Here is a 20,177-nt window from a genome sequence, read left to right as displayed (position 1 = left end):
TAAATTAAGCTGGTGCAAAGTACAGCAGATCCATTCCGGAGCAGGGCTATTTCTGGCTGAGCTGGCGCAAGCCTGACAGAGGGAAAATGAGGCTTTAAAAGAGTGTTTGGGTGACACCACCCCTTTTTTGCTGGCTTAACTTACGCTGGGTTGCCAAGCCAACACGTTTAGGACCCAGCCTATGTCACCACTCTGGTTCCGCCACCCAACACCCCTTTTCCAGGGCTTATGCCAGTTTAAGATATGCCAGACTTTGGCTGAGCCAGGTATCTCCAGCTGAGCCAAGGATGGCGAGCTATGCTGGTGTAGCCCAGTTGTGCTGGGAACCTCCCAGTTCAGCCAGAGATCCACTGGATCCTAACCCTACTCAACCCAGTGGATATCGCTATAGGATTGCTCTTAAGGCAGTCATCCCCAAACTCGGCCCTCCAGCTGTTTTGGGACTACAACTCCCATCATCCCTAGGTAACAGGACCAGTGGTCAGGGATGATGGGAATTGTAGTCCCAAAACAGATGGCGCGCCGAGTTTGGGGATGCCTGTCTTAAGGCAACACCACTGATTCTACAACAGAAAACAATTAATTCAAAATGAAACATACAAATCTGCCATGGCAAACAAATCTGAGTCAGGGTTACAAGTCCTGCAGATATTAAATCCCAAAATTAAATAGGGTTTATTTTATGGAATACCTGTACATTTTACTGAAGTGCAGAAGCCAATATAAATTGACATTGGACTACAGAAGCACGCTATGCCCAGGGCTGTTCTGAAGACTCCCACAAATTATTTCATTAATCTGAAGGTTGTGCAAGCTGCTCTGAAAAATATCTGAAGGGTAGATGTAACTCTGTTACTAATGAAGCACACTCTGTAAGAAGGGATCTGGTGAATCAAACCCAAGGTCCATTTACATCTACTCCATCTTTTATCCCAAAGTGGCCAACCAGATGCAGCTGGTAGTCAATGTAGCACTATCTCAGAGCATAAAGGTTGCACATATTCAATAGGGAATATTCCCTCATATTTTTAATACTAATCTATTCCAATCTTTCAGAGCATAATTAACAAGTGCTTCTGCTATTTACTACCATTGCCACAGGAAACCCTGGTGTTCATTTTACAGCTTACGTTCTAAAAGTAGAATTTCGGGACACATCTTGACACTGTCCATTCTTCCCTCTCCTGAATCTACTGCAAGGCCAACCAGTTTCATTCATTGGATGATCCCAAGTTCTAACATTACAGCAGCAGGAGAAAAGCTTCTTTCTAGCTGCATCCTCTACAGTATGCACCACTTAATAAGTGTTTTTAAAAAATATTTCTTACTTTTAATCATCTTTTTTTCTTAAACTAAAAGCCTCAATGTGTTTAGGCTTTCCTCAAAAGCAAAGTGCCCTGATCATTTTGGGTGCCCTTTTCAGGTCTACAATGTCCTTTTGGAGATGGGATGATCAGAACATACATTATTAGTAATTTATAGTACATTGACAGGAAAATGAACAAAGCAACTTTCTTCCAAATTACCAATGGAGACAAAGAGTTGCCAACTTTTTTTCTGGCAAAGGTTCATGTAGTAGCTTTGACAGCCAGAAATTCAGTGGGCAAAGATTTATTTCCCATTACAGCCCCTGCATTTTGGGCTTCACCAGCTGAATTTTTGTGAACTAAAGATGGTGGACGCGGGTGACACTGTGGATTAAACCACAGAGCCTAGGACTTGTCAATCAGAAGGTCAGCGGTTCGAATCCCCACGACGGGGTGAGCTCCCGTTGCTCCGTCCCTGCTCCTGCCAACCTAGCATTTCAGAAGCACGTCAAAGTCCAAGTAATAATAATAATAATTTTTATTTATACCCTGCCCTCCCCAGCCAAGGCCGGGCTCAGGGCAGCTTACAAGCAATAATAAAAACAAGTTGAATGATTACAACTTAAAAACAAAATTAAAATACAACATTAAAATAATGAAACATTAAAATGTAGCCTCATCGCAGCAGGAGAAGGAAAAGAAAAAAGAAAGAGAGGGAGGGAATCAAATTTGCTCCAAGCCAAAGGCCAGGCGGAACAACTCAGTCTTACAGGCCCTGCGGGGATAAATAGGTACCGTTCCGGCGGGAAGGTAAACAGCGTTTCCATGCGCTGCTCTGGTTCACCAGAAGCGGCTTAGTCATGCTGGCCACATGACCCGGAAGCTGTACGCCGGCTCCCTTGGCCAATAAAGCGAGATGAGCGCCACAACCTCAGAGTCGGCCACGACTGGGCCTAATGCTCAGGGGTTCCTTTACCTTTAAAGGTGGTGGTGTGTGAGGAAAGTCTAGCATTTTCCATAGGTGAGAAGGGGAACCTGTTGCCTATTGGCCCGTTTTAATTCATTTAAAATTTGTGCGAAATTTAAATAGTCTGTATCCCAAAACTGGCGGTTACATTAAAAACAAATTCGGAGCTGCACATTCCAAATCATTTCCACACGACACTACTTTTTTAGCAAAGGACTACTGTATTAATTGAGCATTGGCCAGAATTAGTGGGACACTCTACGCATGCATGTAGCTCTATGGTTCTCAATGACAGCCGATGTCCAGCCGATGAAAAACGACGTCCGGTAGGGGCAGAAGAACTTCCGGCAGCGGCCATATTGAAGTCATTATGGACATTCATTATGGGCGTCCCAAGTCGCCGCCTCCTCCTGTCAGTGGCGTAGCGTGGGGGGTGCAGGGGGGGGCCGGCCGCACCGGGCGCAACATGTTAGGGTTAGGGGGCGCAAATCCACGGGTTAGGGGGCGCAAATTACTTGCCTTGCCCCGGGTGCTGACAACCCACGCTACGCCTGTTGCTTTTTTAAAAAAAATAAAAATCCTCCGTTGTAATGATTCCGAATGACAGAAAAAAGCGGGTCCCGGGTAGACTCTGTAATAGCAATACAGTAAACATACTAAATCAATCCCTGGTGTCTGCCTTCCTCTTCCGTTGCTTCTCCGCTAGCTGAGGAGTTGAGGTTGAAAACCGCCGTGTCGAGCGGCGGGGCCAAAAGGCGCATGCGCAGTACGAGCTAGGTGGCGACAGAGCGTGTTTCCCCCTTCCCCCCCTCTTCTTTTTGCCTCTCAAGCAACCTACCCGCGAGGAAGAAAGAGGCGGGGGAGGGGGAGGCGGTGGCGAAGGAAGAGGAGGAGGAGGGACCTCTAGCGCGCGTGCGCAGTCTCCTCCTGCCCCTCCATTCTGATTCCCCCCCTCCTCCCCCGCGCCACTTCGTCCCCGGGAGTGCGAAAAAGAAAAAAAAAGGAGGGGGAAGCAGCTATGAGGGACCGAACGGACGAGATCAGAGGGGTGAGATTCCTCGCGCGGCTGGCCACGCCCACAACGGTCGCCTTTGCTCCTCCCCTTTCCGTGCCTCCTTTGCGCCGTCGGCCGCGCTCTCCCCCCGCGCGCCGCTCTCCCCTCGCCTTTTATAGGCTGTTCGCTCTCTCTGCCTCCTCGTCCTCCCCTCCCCCCCCGCAGTCCCTTTTGCTCTTCTCATCCCTCCTAAACCTCACCCCAATTTTTAGGTCTCCTAAACCTCACCCCAAATTCGGCCCCTCGACCACTGAAGGCCGATTTCCACCTCCCCTCACTGACCCCGACGGCATCGAGGGGCCCCATTGCTCCACCCCCCGCAGGGTGTCAGGTGCGCACCTCCCCCACCCCAAAAACACAGCCAGGAGTTGCCATTTTCGTTTCTGTTACTCGCTGCCTGGATTTCATAAATTTCAAACTTCCCCTCCCCTTGACAGTCAAAAGCTTTCCTTTCCAAATGCGCGTTTTCCTCTCAGGCTCCTGTGGGGGGCGCTGTTTTCCGTCCGTTCCTCCCTCCCGTGATCATGGTCTCCCACTTTCCTACTCGCCACTCCCAACCCCCACCCCAGTTCTGGGTTTGTTTATCTGCTCTCTTCATCCCTGTATCCTCCTCCTGCTGTCTCCAGTTATTTCCCCTTCTCTGTCACCCTCATTATTCCACCCACTCTTTGGGTTGCCCTCCTGAGAGTATCCTCATCTCTGCCCTCCCTTTTCCATAGTCTGCCTCCCAGCATTTTTATATTTCTTCCCCGCACCCCATTTGTCCTCACACTGTGCTCCTTTTGTCCCCCATATTCACGTAACACTCCCTTGTCCCTTCTTGCATTGGTTCCCTCTTCACTCGTCTTCTCATTTGCTCTCTTCATAGGCTTTCTCTTAGCTACTACTCCACCCCAATGTTTTAGTGGAAACACCATGGAAAGGAGCTGGGGTAGAGCACATTAGGGCCCCAGGAATTTCCAGAGATCAAAAGAAGTTGGAGATGTTAACTCATTTGGGCAAGGCAATATTGCACACCAAAGCAATACCAAGCCCCAAATAACGCCACTGGATGTTGCATTGGTCTATCGTCTTGGGAGGCAGCAACTGGTAGTGGATAGTGTCAGACTTTTGGTTGGGAAAATGTGTACAATCCAACTCAGCCATGCATCTTACCAGGTGACCTTAGGTCATCAACTCTCAGCCTTTCGGACCTCATAGGATCATTGTGGCTGTTGCCCTGATATCTTTGGAGGAAGGGTAGGATAGAAATATTATAAAAGAACCAGAATATAACTGATGATACATTAGGAAGTTACATTTGGGACTCACTTGTTACAAGATTCCAAAATGGTAAGTGGTTTGAGAGGGAGAGATAGAGGGACCAAGTTTGATTCTGTCTCAGGGTTTGAACAATGTTTGCAGATGGCTTAATGCAAAAGTCACCTTCCACTTAGTTATGCATTACATTTAAGATGCTTTTTGGTGTCAGCAAACAACACCATGGCTGTATTCCCGTTGCCTTTCTTGTCCTCCAGAATGCTTCAGCTCCTGTGTATAAACATGAAATTTCTAGGCTTTGCTTTGTTAAGATTTCAGTATCTCTGCCCTGACCGTTCGTCCCTTTGTCTCTCCATCTTTATCAGTAGCGAGAAAATACAGATTTAGGAAACATATTATTGACTTCTCATGTCAGTTTCAGATGTTTGTCGTTCTTACTAGAAAGGAAACCAGGGTGGTTTCACACTAATATACAAAATAGCTGCTAGTTTTGTTTTTTCCTTTCAAGTCCGTTACCAAATTTGACACAGGAAGGGAGTGAGCTGGCACATCTGCACCATGCACAATGGTATATTCCAATTAAGCAGGGGCTGAATCATAATCTGTGGTTAAAGTTTAATTGGCTAAAGCGTGCAGCCCTAATTAAAGAGTAGTAATGTTCCTACTACCTATATAGATTACTTTGATAAAGAAGATTGTTGGCCTTTGAAAGCTTATGCCACAATTAAATGAATTAGTTTTAAAGATGCCACCATAGTTCTTCTGGAGTCATCTACTTTTTGGAATATATAGTTGGCTCTTTTCATAACAGTTCTGTTTGAGAAAGTGTCTCACAAGCAGGATTATCTTTATTCTTTTTTTAAAAAAGCAAACTAAATGGAATTCTGCACAAAGGTAATTCAAATGACAATGCTGTCACTGCCTTGTAACTACAGTGCAGCATTAGAAAGAGCTTCAGCCAGCATGGATCTCTAGGACAGGAGAGTGCACATTTGCATAAATATTTTGCATGAAATAGAGGGCATGGAATTATGGAGGGTGCTGAAGCCCTGTCCCCAGCTGCTAGAAACTTTGATCAACCATTGTTTGGCTATTGACATTTCACCTGGTGTTGAACATGTACATTCAAGCATTTCTTATCAACCATGAGAGCTAGAAACTAGCTAGTGGTGTTGTGCTTTTAAAGTTTATTCAAATGAAAGGTTTTTTGGAACTGGATTCTATACCGTAGGTCACATTCTTGAGGTTTGATTTGCTCCCACAGAACCCTGGCCCATATGCATATTACTAATAAGACCTGTGATGTGCATCTTCTCAACTGGGGGCAAAAGTTGCCATTGCTACTGACACAAAGAAATTTGAGGTCCAAGTGAGCTGGAGCAGAATTCAGCCAAAGTACACAGAGCCACATCCCAGCCCCACTGGTTGAGGTTTTCATCCCAAATCCTTCATGAGTAGTACAGTAGTACCTCGGGTTACATACGCTTCAGGTTACATATGCTTCAGGTTATAGACTCCGCTAACCCAGAAATAGTACCTCGGGTTAAGAACTTTGATTCAGGATGAGAACAGAAATCGTCTCCGGTGGCAGCAGGAGGCCCCATTAGCTAAAGTGGTGCTTCAGGTTAAGAACAGTTTCAGGTTAAGAACAGACCTCCCGAACAAATTAAGTACTTAACCCGAGGTACCACTGTATGTGTCATAGCCAATTTCCAATCTAGGAGCAAAACACATTTTTTTTTGTTATGTTGAATTAAAGACTGAGGCAAGAGTGTTCTCCAACAGAGGAAGCCCTCAGTGTACAACTTGTCTTCCATGTTTCCCAGTTACAGATTCTTCTCACTTTTGTACAAGATTACATGTTTAAAAATTGGTCAGATTTATTGTGCAGCAAAATGTAGTGACCAGGTTGGCATCCACACAGTGAAATGTGTGTTACATTATATGCAGTGTTTGAAACTCTCATTGTTCTAGGCCAGGGGTCTGCAACCCATGGCTCCGGAGCCGCATGTGGCTCTTTTACACCTTTGCCGTGGCTCCGGGGCAGATACTAGCGAGGGGAGGCGCATTGTGCGCCCCGACACTCCCCACTGTGGCAGGCGCTGTACTGGCTGTGACGTCGCATGGGGGCGGTGCGTGCATTAGTCACGCACCGTCCCGACGTCACCTTCCCGCCCGCTGTCAGATCGGAGGGCAGTGGCGCGCATGCAGGTCTACGACTGCGAGGAGGAAGATGACGTCCCTGTTTTGGACCCCCGGTAGGCCAATGGTTTTGCGGCTCCCAGTTTTTTTTTCTTCGGAAACGGGTCCAAGTGGCTCTTTTTGTCTTAAAGGTTGCAGACCCCTGTTCTAGGCGCATCTTGCAACAAGGAATTTCATTAGTGCAAGCAGTTTCTGAGCTCTGGGCGTAGTACTGCGCCTAAGATTTCAGATTAAAACTGCAGAGTGGAAGGAAAGGAGGACCTTTTTCTGCCTCCGCACTTCTAGCTACTCACTGGAGAAGAGACTCTCTTAAGAATATTAAGGGGGTGGGCAGGAGAAGGACTAAGCCATGTGAAAAATGAACATAAAATTTTAGCTGCAGTTCACTCATATTCAGCTTTGTATCCTTGTTATAAAAAGTGCGCCTAGACATTCCGTTGTTGCACCCATAATCTAGGTTTAAGGTACCATTTAACTCCTAGCTTTCATATCTCAGTTTCTAACACTGGTTATATGTCTACAACGTTGTTATGCATCTCATCCAGCAATAGATGCAGGTACCTGATCTACATGCCAGTTTTCCACATGCAGTTATGGCCAGATGAACATCCAGTGCCAATTGCACATCTTCTCACAGATGCCCATAACTCTCAAAAGTTCTGTATTAGTCTTAAGAGTACAACAGTGTGTGTTGATAGAGAATAGGGAGAAAAACAGAATACACAAGACTGTTCTTCTTCACAGCTGACTGGTGCCAAGTCAGCCTTTTAAGCAACCATGGAATGTTAGATTCTATTCACTTTTAGAACATGTGTCTTCTGTACTATGCAAAATGGAATGAAAAGATTGTTTGAAAATATTGGTTTTAAATTGTTAGCTGATTTGGAAGTTGATTTGGATAGAAATGTTTGTAAATGAATGAAAATGAATCTTGTCTAAGAGCAGTGTGGGATTTTTTGTCTGTGTCCCCCCCCCCCCCGTCATCTGCAACACGTGTGCAGTGAGTGCTTTGGTGCATCTGATCTCTTCCCTCTACATCTCTCTTTAACAGAAGGATGTCGACTCGGACTGTGAAGAGACTGAACTCGATACTCTGGTCCCACAGCCAGGATCAGCAAGACCCAATGGCTCTCCAGATCCAACTGACGAATTCTTCCGAACGGTACCACAATCTTTCTTTCTAAGCATGTGCGGAGTTGACTTGAAAACTATCTTCCTTTGTGTGTGTGTGCATTCCAAGGCGCTGTGTGCATTGGTGGGACATGCATAAGCCTGTCCCATCCCGCATCTACCAACGTCCCATCTACCAATGGCATCTATCAGCATGATCATCTTTGTTTTCACTATCCCATGGAAACTCTTCCAGATCACTTGACTTTTTTCTTGCTACAGTTGCTATTGCATGCTATTGGTTTGTTGCTATAATGTGTCAGAGGAGTTGGCGATCTTCTGGCTGCACATCTGAAGAACAATAAGACCGTGCTTACCTCCCTGCCCTCCTTTCCTTATGTTAAGCTCTGGAGACCATCCTCCAGCTGCCACCACCCAATGAGGTGAGGCAGGTGGCAACAGGAGAAAGAGAGAGCACCTTCGCTTTGGTGGTGCCCTGGCCGTGGAAGATTTGCCCATTGCCTGCCTTGTTCTCTTTCCAGTGCCAGACAAAAAACTTCTATTTTCCCATTCATTTAATAGTTTCATTCCCTCTGAAATTGGTTTTATGCTGAATTTCTGTGTTCTTTTTATATATCATGCAGTTTTAATGTTCCTGTTTTTATGAATAGTATTTTATTTTTAATGTGCTGTGAGCTGTATGGGAGGAAATGTTTTAAATAAAATAAGAGGAGAAAATTTGAATTCTGGCATCTGTGAACAGTTTTTGGTAAGCTGAAGCTGCATCAGTATTGCCCGCACACAGAGTGTTTTGGTGTGATTTCTTGAGGGTTCAAATCACTTGAGCATTTTCTAGAACCCTATGGAGCAGACACATTATGCTTTCTGTTTTTGTAAATAGATCTAGTCAGCCAGTTCCCTGTGCTGGTGGCTTGTAGTTATACACAGTGAGATATGAGTGGGTTTCATACTATGGAGATACCTCTTCATTGGCAACCCGCTTAATTGATGGAGATTTGGGGGTCATTGACAATGAAAAGGAAATGTGTTTCTTCTTCTTCTTCTTCTGGTGTGTTATCATTAACCACCCCCAAAGAAAAGTGGAAAAGGGGAAGATAGGAGACTGACAGCACTTCTATAACTGAATGTTGCTCCAAGATGAGGTCAGGGTTCAGCTGGTTAGAATTGGCTCCTTCTCATTGTATCAATTTTTATTGCCTTCTCAGACACGTGGGGTCCGTGAAGCCTTGAAGACTCTGGGAAGCAAAGTAAAAGAGCTAGAGAAACATCAAACTACCATTTTGGCCACACCCCTCCCTGAGGATAGTAAGTTTGCAGTGGGGGAATGCGGGTGGTGAGGTAGAAGATATGGGCTGGGGAAAAACTGGAGAAAGAAGCTCTTGGAGGTAGTTGGCCAAGAAAAGTTGGAGAAAATGGTAAAATTTAGGGGCAGAGTTTAGTGGTATTTAAATTTCATGATTTAAAGTGGTGCAAAATTAGAATTACCTTGTTGCAAAGTGCAACCTAGCAGCCTCATATCTTGCTTTTCTTATGAATTATAGTTTGAAAAGATTCCGTGTACCGTATTGATTCAAAATGAAATGCAGTTGTATCTAAACAAAAACCTGCTTCTTGGTTTCAATTGCCATCATGCAAAAATTGGTTATGATATTTTAAGAGGTGTCCAAATGCATAGAAATTAAGCAATTCCCAAAATATAATTGATGTATACCCCCACCTGTCTTCTGTGGAACTCACGTTAATGTACATAGTATTCCTAGGCAGCCTCCAATCAAAGCACTGACCAGACTAGACCTGATTAGGTTTAGCAAGGATACTGCATAATGTGCCTTCAGGCCACATTATGGATTGCGACAGTTTATACTGTTCCATCAGTGTGTGCATGAGTACAGTAGACAGATTCATGCTTCAAAGTTGCTTACAGCCTAAAATAGACAGCAAGGGAACAACAGTAGGATGGAAAGGCAGACAAGGGTAGGAAGGAGTGAATAGGGGCAAATGCTATGCTGCATTGTTAAAAACTTGGTTAAATTAGGAATTAGGATTCAGATAGGTTGTTCAACTGTCAGTTCCCAGTCAAGAGATTTAGCTGCACAGTGCCAATTGTTAGAACATTAGAAAACCAGAGGGGGGTGGGATTGAAATACATTGTAAGCAGCCTTGAGAACTTTGATTGGTTGGCAGAATAGAAATACTCTAAAGTAAATAAGAGGAAAAGACAAAGTCCATGCACAAAGGAGAAGGGGTGAGGAGAGAGTTGAATGAGCAGATGTTGTGCCAAGTTCACGTTCAGAGAAGAAGGGCCTGCTTGAAGAGGGCAGCTGGGGAAATGGGTGGAGTTGTTAGCAGAGCAAGACCATGGATAGCTTTAAAAGTAAAGGCAAAGGTTTTGTTCTATATATACAGGTAGAATGGACTGGAAAGCCAGTGAAAGGATCAGAAGATAGGCATCAATGTGGTCAGAGAAACAGGATAAATGAGTAATATCGACAAAGGAGTTTTGCACTGAGGTGAGGAGACTTGAGGTTGTAGTTCAGGTGGAAGCATGGAGCTTTAGCCAAAGCAATATGGAGAAACAGCCATTTTTGCAGTGTTCTTCAAGAAGAAATGATTTGGCCTAGCAGTGGATTGAATGCGGGCAGAGCAACTGTAGTCCGTGTTCCCTTCAGTTGACCAAATGGCCTGCGGGAAAGGGATGTGGCAAAGAAACACCTACATACATAACACCTTAGCAAAAGCCACATGCAGATGTCATCTAATTCTTCTCTGGCACAATCCCAGCTGTTGACTTTTTAACCTTGGTGTTTTCTAGGCATGAAGCAAGACCTACAAAAGCTACGTGAGGAAATCAAGGAGCTGGCAAAAGACATTCGGACCCGCCTGAAAAGTGAGTGTGGGAGGAGGATTGGGCCTTAATACATAAAAGGGAAGAGTGCTGGATGTCAGACCTCCTAGCTTCTGCTCTCCAGCTTTGTCTGTGTGCTTATTGTACTGAAACCAGGAGGAGGCCTTCTCTCGGTCTCCAGTAGAAAGTGGCGTGGCTTGATTGCAGCCCTGTTTATTTTTTAATATAGAAATTGAGCCCAAGAAGGATGGGGAAGATGAGAACAAAAACTCCATCAACGTTCGTATGAAGAGAACCCAGGTCAGATGCAGCCCAGCTAGCTCGCTTGGGTGCTGGTGAGGAGAAGGCCACAGAAGTGTCCTTAACCCTTTCTTTCCATTTCTGCCTCAGCATGGGATCCTGTCCCAACAGTTCTTGGACCTGATCAACCAGTGCAATGCAACGCAGTCTGACTACCGAGACAAGAATCTGGAGCGCATCAGGAGACAGCTGCAGATCAGTGAGTGTCTGCTCTTTCTTCCCACTGGCTCCAGAGATGACTGCATTTCAGTGCCAAATCAGCAATCTCGGTTGCTGCAAGGTTCCTACTTACTAGAGTCACCCAGAAGTCATGGGAACAAGTCATGGTGCCAGCCCTAAGGTAGCTGGGAAGATTGTGATTTGCCCAAAGTCATCTGGGTTGCCTGGTGGCTAAGATGAGTATCCTAAGCTTGGACATGGTGCCCTATTCTTATCACAATGCTGCTGTTAGAGATGTCCCAGAAACGCATGAGCTGTTTGTGTTTGTGATGCTGGTCAGGGACACGTGGCTTTTATTTCTTTGCAATCTCTCTGTATAAGTGGATTCTGGCAGTTTTGTTGATTTTGTTTATAAAGCAAGTTCTTAGATCTTAGGAAGTAGGCATTGAAAACATGTAAACTGTGCATAGTACAGGGCCCAGCAACGTTTCCACTGGTCAGATGATGTGTCTTTAAGGCCTGTTTTTTACACTTCTATCTTTCCATCGGCTAGCAGAAGTGGAAAACATGCAAAATAAACAAGCATTGCAAACTTGATTTGCATTGCACATTTTAGATACAGAGTCATTTTACAGAGCAGGGGATACGTTACATTGGCTTTAAAAAGCGAAAGCCTGTGACCATGGCACAGGCAACTTCCAAGCTCATAACTGCTGTTTTTTGCACACTTTCTTTCCCATCCACGCAAGTGTGTGTTCAGGCCCGTGCTCCTGAGAAAGACAAGCGGAACTGAGCAGTTCAAGGATACAGCTGCAGTGATTCCTAGCATGGTGAAGTCTGCCCAAGTTGTCTTATCAGAGTGACTTCAGGCTGTAGCCAGATGAGGCTTTCATTCCCCCCCCCCCTGTGTGTTTGCGGGCATGTCTCTGGCCCAAAGGCAAGCTCTTTATGCTTTGGAGAAAATGACTATGCATATTGGTCTTGGGAGCACTTTTTTGTGGAGCCTAGGCTCATCTACCACGCTGCACGGGGACTATTAAAATTTCCAAAACTTGGAACACAAGGCAGGGGAGCACTGGCAACATTTCTAGTTTGGGGGAAGTTGAGAACACTGGTGGTCTTTGTGAGGAGGAGATTTGCCCCATTTCCTCCCTTCTGCGACTAATTTCAGGTACAGGGTTAGCAAAGCAGCGGACAAGCAGCTGCCGGTAATGAGAGGCATTGTAGGTTGTGAACTGGGAAGGCATGGGGCCCAGAAGAGGAGGGTAGATAAGATGCGCATTTTAAAAAAAATCAGTACTAGAAGACCTGGTTTTGCTAAAGTCTGGCTGTCTTCCAACAGGCAAGTTTTTCTTCCTGAAGCAGTTTCAAAGGTATCCTGTTGTGTGGGGTGGTGGTGGGGAAGGGTTAGTACAACCCTGGCTCCTAACTGAACCCTCCACCTCGCAGGTATTGTAAAATCTTGAAAGCCCTTTTGCTTTCAAACTGTTTTATATATATAAAAAAGCTTCAGTGACGTGCTGCTACTTGTACGTGGGCCAAGTCATCTTCCTGTGGAGACGGATAGCGTCTGTCTGCTGTCCTCTAAAGGAAGATGACCTTGAAAGGCAGAAGAGTTGGAAGGGTAAGCTGCACAAAGCAGGCTTGGCCTGGGGTTTCACAGCCAAATGAGGGGAGGGAATGGGAGGAAGGTTTTCCAGCATTCCTTTCATTTCAGATAGGCCAGATCACACAGACCAGAACGTTGTCTGAAATTCCTGATGCAAAGGCTCTCCTAGTCTCCAACAGCAAATAAAGATGGTTTGTCAAGAAATATCCTTTAATCCAGCTGCCCCATCCTTCAGATGAATTTGAAAGCTAAAAGAGGTACCAATTGTTCAGAGTGCTGAATAGAAGTAGGGGCAGCTGGAAGATCCCCATTCTGAAATCCCTCACAGGAGTGTGTGTGATGCTAAGATTTAATAACTATCTTCAGGAAAGCGTGAGCTGTATCAGGGATCCCCCTTAACAATTTTCTAGCGAATGTGCACCAAAGGCACCACTAATATTTAAGCAGGGCTTGAAACAAACTCTGAAGAGCTGGGTCCTCGCTACCAGCCCTGTGGAAGGAGGTGTGAAGGCGGTGTGGGAAGAAGTGTGAACTCTTACCCTGGAAGCCCCCAAGCCTGCCCTACTCCAGTATTCTGCCTGCAGAGAGTAGGCTGTTTCATATTTCACCATAAAACTGTCTGCATCTCACTGTAGAGGAGGAAAGCTTGCAAATATGTGAACAGTTTTTTGCAAAAAAGCTTAGGAGCTAGAGAGGCACTTTTAGGATAGTTTTTAATAACTGGTCAGTGACAGCCCATCACTCAGCATCAGCCCAATCCCTCCTTGTAAAGTCTAGATTTTGGTTTGGTCCTCACCACCAGTGTCTACGGTGTCTCATTTCATCTATACTCAACTTTAACATAAAGCTGAGGCAAAAATCTAAATATAGAGGGGGAAAGGGAAGAGAAGATACCAAACTGTCTAACAAGATTAGTGTTTTTCCACAGCTCCACAAAACCTTGGAAGCTTTATTTTTATTTATAAATGTATATTCTCTTTCTACTGAATCATATCCACAGTGGGTTTTGTTAAAGTTGCGTTAATCTTTTAGTTCAGGATTGCGCTAAGGCTGCAATCCTGTATACATTTACCTGGGAATAAGCCCCACCGAGCTCACTGGGAATTATTTCTGAGCCAGCATGCATAGGATTGCACTGTAAAAAATGAAGGAAGATTTAATGCTTTTTAGGCCTGTTGATGTGGAATCGGTTCCCTGAAGGTAAAAAGTTTTGAAAACCTCCTCAGTAACCTAGAATAAAGCAAAGCAAATATTTAAACCACCATTGAAGAATGCAGCATGTTGGAGTTTAGAGCACAAAATATCAAGCCCGTGACAGTAGACTTCAGGCAGAGAGCTTCACCTCCCTTCAGCTAGGCAGTACATCATGACAGAAGGCTTTGTGGCACCACAGCCGAGTAACAGGCACAGTGGTGCTGTATGGCCCTTGAGTTCCGATTTTGGAGGTGTATGGGATTTAGTGCCTTTAGGCAGGAGGGGTAGTGAAAGGGTTCAAGGTAGGCTGCTGAGAGTGAGGGAGTCTGGCTTTACTTCTTATTTTGGGCAGGAAACCTTGCTTTGGTGCTGAGCCTGCTTTCTTCATTCCCCTTCAGCTAACAGCGGGGCAGTTTCCGATGAAGAGCTGGACCAGATGCTGGAGAGTGGTCAGACGGAGGTGTTTGTTTCCAATGTGAGTACCAGAAGGCGAGGCCTTGGGAGAGCATCAGGTAGAAAAGGGGCCCTCGGCTAACTTATCCGGCCGCACTTGCTCCCCGCAGATCATGAAGGACACGCAAGTGACGAAGCAGGCTCTGAACGAAATTGAGACACGGCACAGTGAAATCCTCAAGCTGGAGCGCAGCATCCAGGAACTCCACGAAATGTTCCTGTACCTGGCCACTGAAGTGGAGCTGCAGGTATGGCAGTGGGGGAGGAGAAAGAAGGTACTCGGGATCCAGGTGCTCTTGGGAATACAGGAAGCTGCCTTGAGCCAAGTTACACCATTGGTCCAACTAGCTCGGCGTTCTCTGCACTGACTGGCAACAGACACATGTTGTTCCCAGCCCTACCGGAAGATACAGGTGCTGTCTGCAGGCACCGAGTCCTTCCTCACTCTTCCTTCCCTGGTGGGAAGGGGTCAACTCACAATTCCATCTTGTTTCTGCTTTGGCTTCTTACCAGCCTTCAAGCTCCTTTCCGTCACTCTTCTTGCCAAGTACACTTCCCATCCGTGCCTCCTAGGAGTTTTTACACAGATTTAATATGGGCTTAGTTATTATGATGAGGTTGCTAGAATTTGAGGAGGTGTGCTCACCTTTGTTTTTTCCCTGGCCTGTACTGGATGATTTCTTATGTACTCTCACTGTTTTGTTTGACCTTGTTCTCTCTCTCTATCCCTAGTGGCCCCATGCAGACCCAGACCCACCTCTTACCTACCCAGGGGAAGCTTCTTTGCCCCCCTCACATATTTTCCCTGGCCACCCGCCCTTGCCCCAGCGCTAGTTGTCTGTTGTCTCTTCTCCCCACCCCACCTCTCTCCCATTCAACTCAGAGGTTTCTTCATACCTCACCCCCACCCCTTTGACTGCGTTTAGGGAGAGATGATTGACAGGATAGAGAAGAACATCCTGGATTCAGAGGACTACGTCAAGAAAGGGCAGCTCCACCTCCATATGGCTCAAGAGAACCAAAAGAAAGCTCGCAAGGTAAATTGACTGTGTTCACTGGAGAAATTTGGGTTGTATCTCCTTTAAAATGAATAGACCTCGTTTGTATCATGCTTACATGCAACTGTTCTGTGCAAATGGCAAAAGTTGGCAACCCGGGAACATCCGCTTTGACTTAAGGAGGGAAAGCACTTGCCAAGCCTTTATTGTTCCAAATAGATGTTTCAGGTGATGGGCAATGCCTGATGAAATCGGATGACCGAAGTGTTTTGGTGCTTTGTCAGAGTGCCTTGTTCTTCCTCCCTGTGGCTAGCAGATGAACGAAAAATATAGCAGGAGCTGAGACCTCTCTCCCTGGCCACCTGCCTTAACACCTTTTTTGCCTGTTCTCTGCTTTGGGGCTCTGCAGAAGAAGTTCATGATTGCCATCTGCCTGACAGTCACGGTGCTCATCATCATCGTCATCATTGGTGTATCCATTGCAGTTGGCTAGGAGGGCTCCCAGTTCTGCCTCTCCCTTCGTGCTGCGTTGCTGGAGCCCGATGGTGCGTATAGGGGACAAAGATGCGAGGAACGGTTGCACATTTGAGGGGAGAGGCATGGTCAATATCTGGGCTTCTAGAGGCTCATGCTCAGAGGTGCCTTATCTCATGCCAAGGCAGGTTCTTCCCTCTGGGTTACAACAGGCTTGATGCAGCTCCAGTGCACTTTTGCAACAGTCTCTTGCTGCTGTTATACATGGGTGGGCCGTAGTCATTTCCAGCTCTTTCTGACCAGGTCTGCGCCTCATGACAGAGCTAGAGGTGCTGCCTGCAACTAGTGATGGCTGAGGAATAAGTCACTGCATTTCAAATGCCTAGTGCCTCTTGCAATGGCACCTAGACAGGCTAGGTAGGAGGAGGGAGTGGTGGGAGAGCTATTTTGCTAGGTGAAGGGCTTCAGTTGGGAACTGCAGTGAAGAGTTCTGATTCTGCCCTTTCCTTTCTTGTGAATTTTGGAATTTTCCCTCCTCAGGGCTCCATCTCTGGCTTCATCATGGTTCTGGAACGTCTGCCCTCTCCTGGGAGGCCTTTGCACTGATAGATGGCTGGAGGAGATGCAGCCTGCCTTTTGCCCAGTCCTGAAAGCACATGCTGCCTATGGCTGCCTCCTTTCCTGTTGCCCAGAAACAAGAAGCCCCTGATTTCCCTGCATCCAAAATGGTTTCCAGATGCGTATAACTCTCAAGATCTATTCTAGAGCAAAGTCTCTGCTGCATTTATTTTGGACTTCCTAGTTTGTTTTGTTTCGTGGCTTGCATTTGGGTCCTGTGTTTCTCCCCCAATGCATTCTGTGGCCTTGACCCACAAGCAAATGGTCAGTTCCTGTCTTGGCCTCCTCCTTAACAGTATCCTTCCTTGCAATGAATTCTACATGGCTCCTCTTCTTGAGGAACTCCAATTCTCCCATTCTGATCATGACAGCTGTGAGTTTTCCTTACCCTTTTTGTAGTTCCTGCCTTCTAAAATCTCCTCTGCCTGTCGTAGTTCTTTATCATGCATCTTGCTACAAGCCATGTCGGTTTTTTAAAGCTTCCCCCTTATCACACAGTATATTGTACATCTTTACAAGGGGACAAATGGATATTGTACAGAACTTGGTGGTGATATGTCTGGTCTTTCATACCCACAAACTCAACACTGTTAGATGTGCCTATGAGGGAAGCAGCATGCAGCTCTGTTAATTTTTTCTAACCTACTGCCTTCATCCTGACCTTGTTTGTTGGATTTTTAGAGGCCTTTAGTAAGTACATGGGACCTGTTTCAGCTGAAGCAAAGGGCAGCAAGCCAAGACCTCCGGGTTCACATGGCTAAAATGCCTTCTATTGGTTTCTACCAAGCTGTTTGCCTCCTGCTTTCAGTTTTACAGTTGACATTTTTTCCATGCCTCCTTCATCTGTGTGGCCCTCCTCCCAGCCGCCATGTCCCTGGTGCCTTAGGGGTTGTGTGCTCACAGCCCTTCTGAGCCTGTGTATTAATCTTTTCTTTGGGTCTCTCTTCTCTCTTTGTACAATGAGAGATAATCCCAGTGCCAACCTAAAAAAGTATTGGGACAAAACCACACAAACAATATTTTTTGCTCCCTCAGGAAACCCAATCACAGGCCTTGAATTAGCCACCTGGAAAACTTGCCCAAGGGGCTGGGGGGAATCAAGATCTTGAAAGGAGGGTTATAGGAAAGAGTAGGAGTCAGGGCCCCTTGGGTTTGTCTGTCTGCAAATCTAGCTGAAATGGGTTGGGAAATCATGGAGAAAATGGAAGCCAGGACCTGTTGGCCTTGTTCCTGAAAATTTGATATTTTTCTACTTTGGAAAAAGAGGACTTGTCCAGATCAAAGCATTTAGCAAACTGTTCCAGTTGCCTTGGAGATTGAATGTAAAGAAAAGAAAAGCAGCCTGCCTCAAATTATTTTGTAATATAAAAATAAAAGCACTTTCTAGAATGTCTGCAAAGGTGTGGTTTCATTGTTGTCCCCAATGCGAGAAGCTCCTTCCCACCATTCTGTCAGTCTTGGATGCCTTTGACTGAACCTGGAAGGAAGAGGCTGTGGGAATAACGTGGCAAGAGTAAGAGTTACGCTTGCATGTACGCTTGAAATCTTTAGTTTTATTAATGCATCACATATTCGAGGCCTTAGCTGTGAAGTTGTGGAACTTCTGAGACCCTGGAACAAGTTAATTCCAGTTTGACACCTCGCTGCTTGTTTTCATTTTAGCTGTTGTCTCACCCCACAGAAGAAGCCGTAGTTTCAGTAGTGATTCATTGCCACCCCCCTGCTTCTCTTGTAAATGGTAGCCGGCTATGAGTGTGCTTCGCTCCTGGGGCACAGGCAGGAGAGGATACTTCGAGGGATCTTTCTTGAAGAGGGGTCTCAAACTGCATTTTAAAGTATCACCCCAAGGTACAAGTTTAAATGCCTCTTCCCAATGTAATTCAAGAGCCATTGTAGAGAGCAGCTGTTTTTACACTGCTGTGTTCCCCAGAAAGCACCTTGAGTGTGAAGGGAAGTGTGTAAACAAAGCTAGATACAATCTGCGAAGGAGCCTTGGTTGTGACTAGCAATCTGCGTTTCCCCTTCTCATTTTTACATGCTCACAATGGGAAACACCAGGTTCTACACAGAGGACCCCTCGGACCCAGCAAAGCAATATCACCTTAGTTGCTAACAAACACTTCCTGGCTGAGAAAGATTGAATCCAAAGATACATTCAGAGATAGGGTAGGGAGGAACTTGATGAAAGCATATTCCCCAAACCAGTAATGAAAAGGAACAAAGCAATTTTCCCCCCTCCTGTGCTACTGAGAAGTGTGTTACTTGGCTTCTAACCATAGCTTTTTTTCTGGAGGGATGGAGGGATACACATACCCCTAAACATTTTGTGAATCTAAGTTTGGCCTCATTGAGGGGCAGTATTTCAATATGAGTAGGAAAATGAGAGTACCCCTAAACATTTTTTTAGAAAAAAAAAAGCACTGCTTCTTAACTATTGGAAACTGGCGCTTCCCAATATCAGCTACTTACCGTATTTTTTGCACCATAACACTCACTTTTTTCCTCCTAGAAAGTAAGGGGAAATGTCTGTGCGTGTTATGGAGCGAATGCATGTGGGTGGCGGGGGGGATCTTCTGCAGTCGTGAGCAGAGGATCCATGGTTCCCCTTCCTTCCCTCCTCCATGGTTACAAAGCATGGATCCACATGGATCCTCAGGATTTTTGCATTGGGCTGCTCCAAACTCACTGTCAGATCACATGTCTGTGGCCACAGCATGAACCACAAAAATCATATATCCACTATTTCGTTTAGAATATTTTTTTCTTGTTTTCCTCCTCTAAAAACTACGTGCGTGTTATGGTCTGGTGCGTGTTATAGAGCGAAAAATACGGTAATTTTGAGAACTGACTGCTCCTTATGTGGATGGGTTGAGGGGAGAGCTCTTAATAGAAATAGCTAGGACTTTATGTTGGCCAGTAGGGGGCACCATGTCCTTTTTCTTAACTAAATCAAGGAAGAATAAAAAAAATTACTTGCAGTAGCACCTTAAAGACCAACTAAGTTAGTTCTTGGTATGAGCTTTCGTGTGCATGCACACTTCTTCAGATACACTGAAACAGAAGTTGCCAGATCCTTCTATATAGTGAGAAGGTGGGGAGGGGTGTTACTCAGAAGGGTGGTGGGAATGGGAGTAACACCCCTTCTGAGTAACACCCCTCCCCACCTTCTCACTATATAGAAGGATCTGGCAACTTCTGTTTCAGTGTATCTGAAGAAGTGTGCATGCACACGAAAGCTCACACCAAGAACTAACTTAGTTGGTCTTTAAGGTGCTACTGCAAGGAATTTTTTTTATTTTGACTATGGCAGACCAACACGGCTACCTATCTACTAAATCAAGGAAGGTGTGTGTGTGTGTGTGTGTGTGTGTGTGTGTGTGTGTGTGTGTGTGTGTGTGTATAGGCTTACAAAGAAATTGTCTTTTATTTGGTGCACTAAAAGAACTTTGAGTTCAGTCATTCTCTGTAAAGTGTAGCATTGGACATAAGCATCCTGAGAACTTCAGCATTTACACACACAGAGACCTGAAAGTTCTAAATGATCACATATTTTAAAAAGGCAATAAGCAGAACAAATTGTCTGTGTAGCGTCCCCTGCGTCCAAGG

General features: G+C 45.6%; 1 protein-coding gene across 2 annotated transcripts; it reads left to right on the top strand.

The window, feature by feature from the left end:
- Window positions 1–3,155: 3,155 nt before the first annotated feature.
- Window positions 3,156–17,964, top strand: STX4 (syntaxin 4). 2 transcript variants are annotated; one of them, XM_081165942.1, is made up of 11 exons: window positions 3,156–3,322; window positions 7,842–7,952; window positions 9,127–9,226; window positions 10,734–10,808; window positions 10,996–11,066; window positions 11,157–11,265; window positions 14,427–14,503; window positions 14,592–14,729; window positions 15,408–15,518; window positions 15,889–16,024; window positions 16,494–17,964. In XM_081165942.1, exons 1-10 carry the CDS (start codon window positions 3,293–3,295, stop codon window positions 15,970–15,972), a joined length of 906 nt encoding a protein of 301 aa, XP_081022068.1. In that variant the 5' UTR covers window positions 3,156–3,292; the 3' UTR covers window positions 15,973–16,024; window positions 16,494–17,964. The 2 variants fall into 2 exon arrangements, with proteins under 2 accessions (XP_081022068.1, XP_081022069.1); XM_081165943.1 differs by lacking the exon at window positions 3,156–3,322 and adding an exon at window positions 3,434–4,660.
- Window positions 17,965–20,177: the final 2,213 nt, after the last annotated feature.

The sequence above is a fragment of the Podarcis bocagei genome (assembly GCF_964188305.1).
Source record: "Podarcis bocagei genome assembly, chromosome: 13".
In the NCBI taxonomy this organism is placed as follows: domain Eukaryota; kingdom Metazoa; phylum Chordata; class Lepidosauria; order Squamata; family Lacertidae; genus Podarcis; species Podarcis bocagei.
This window is presented reverse-complemented; position numbering and strand designations above follow the sequence as displayed.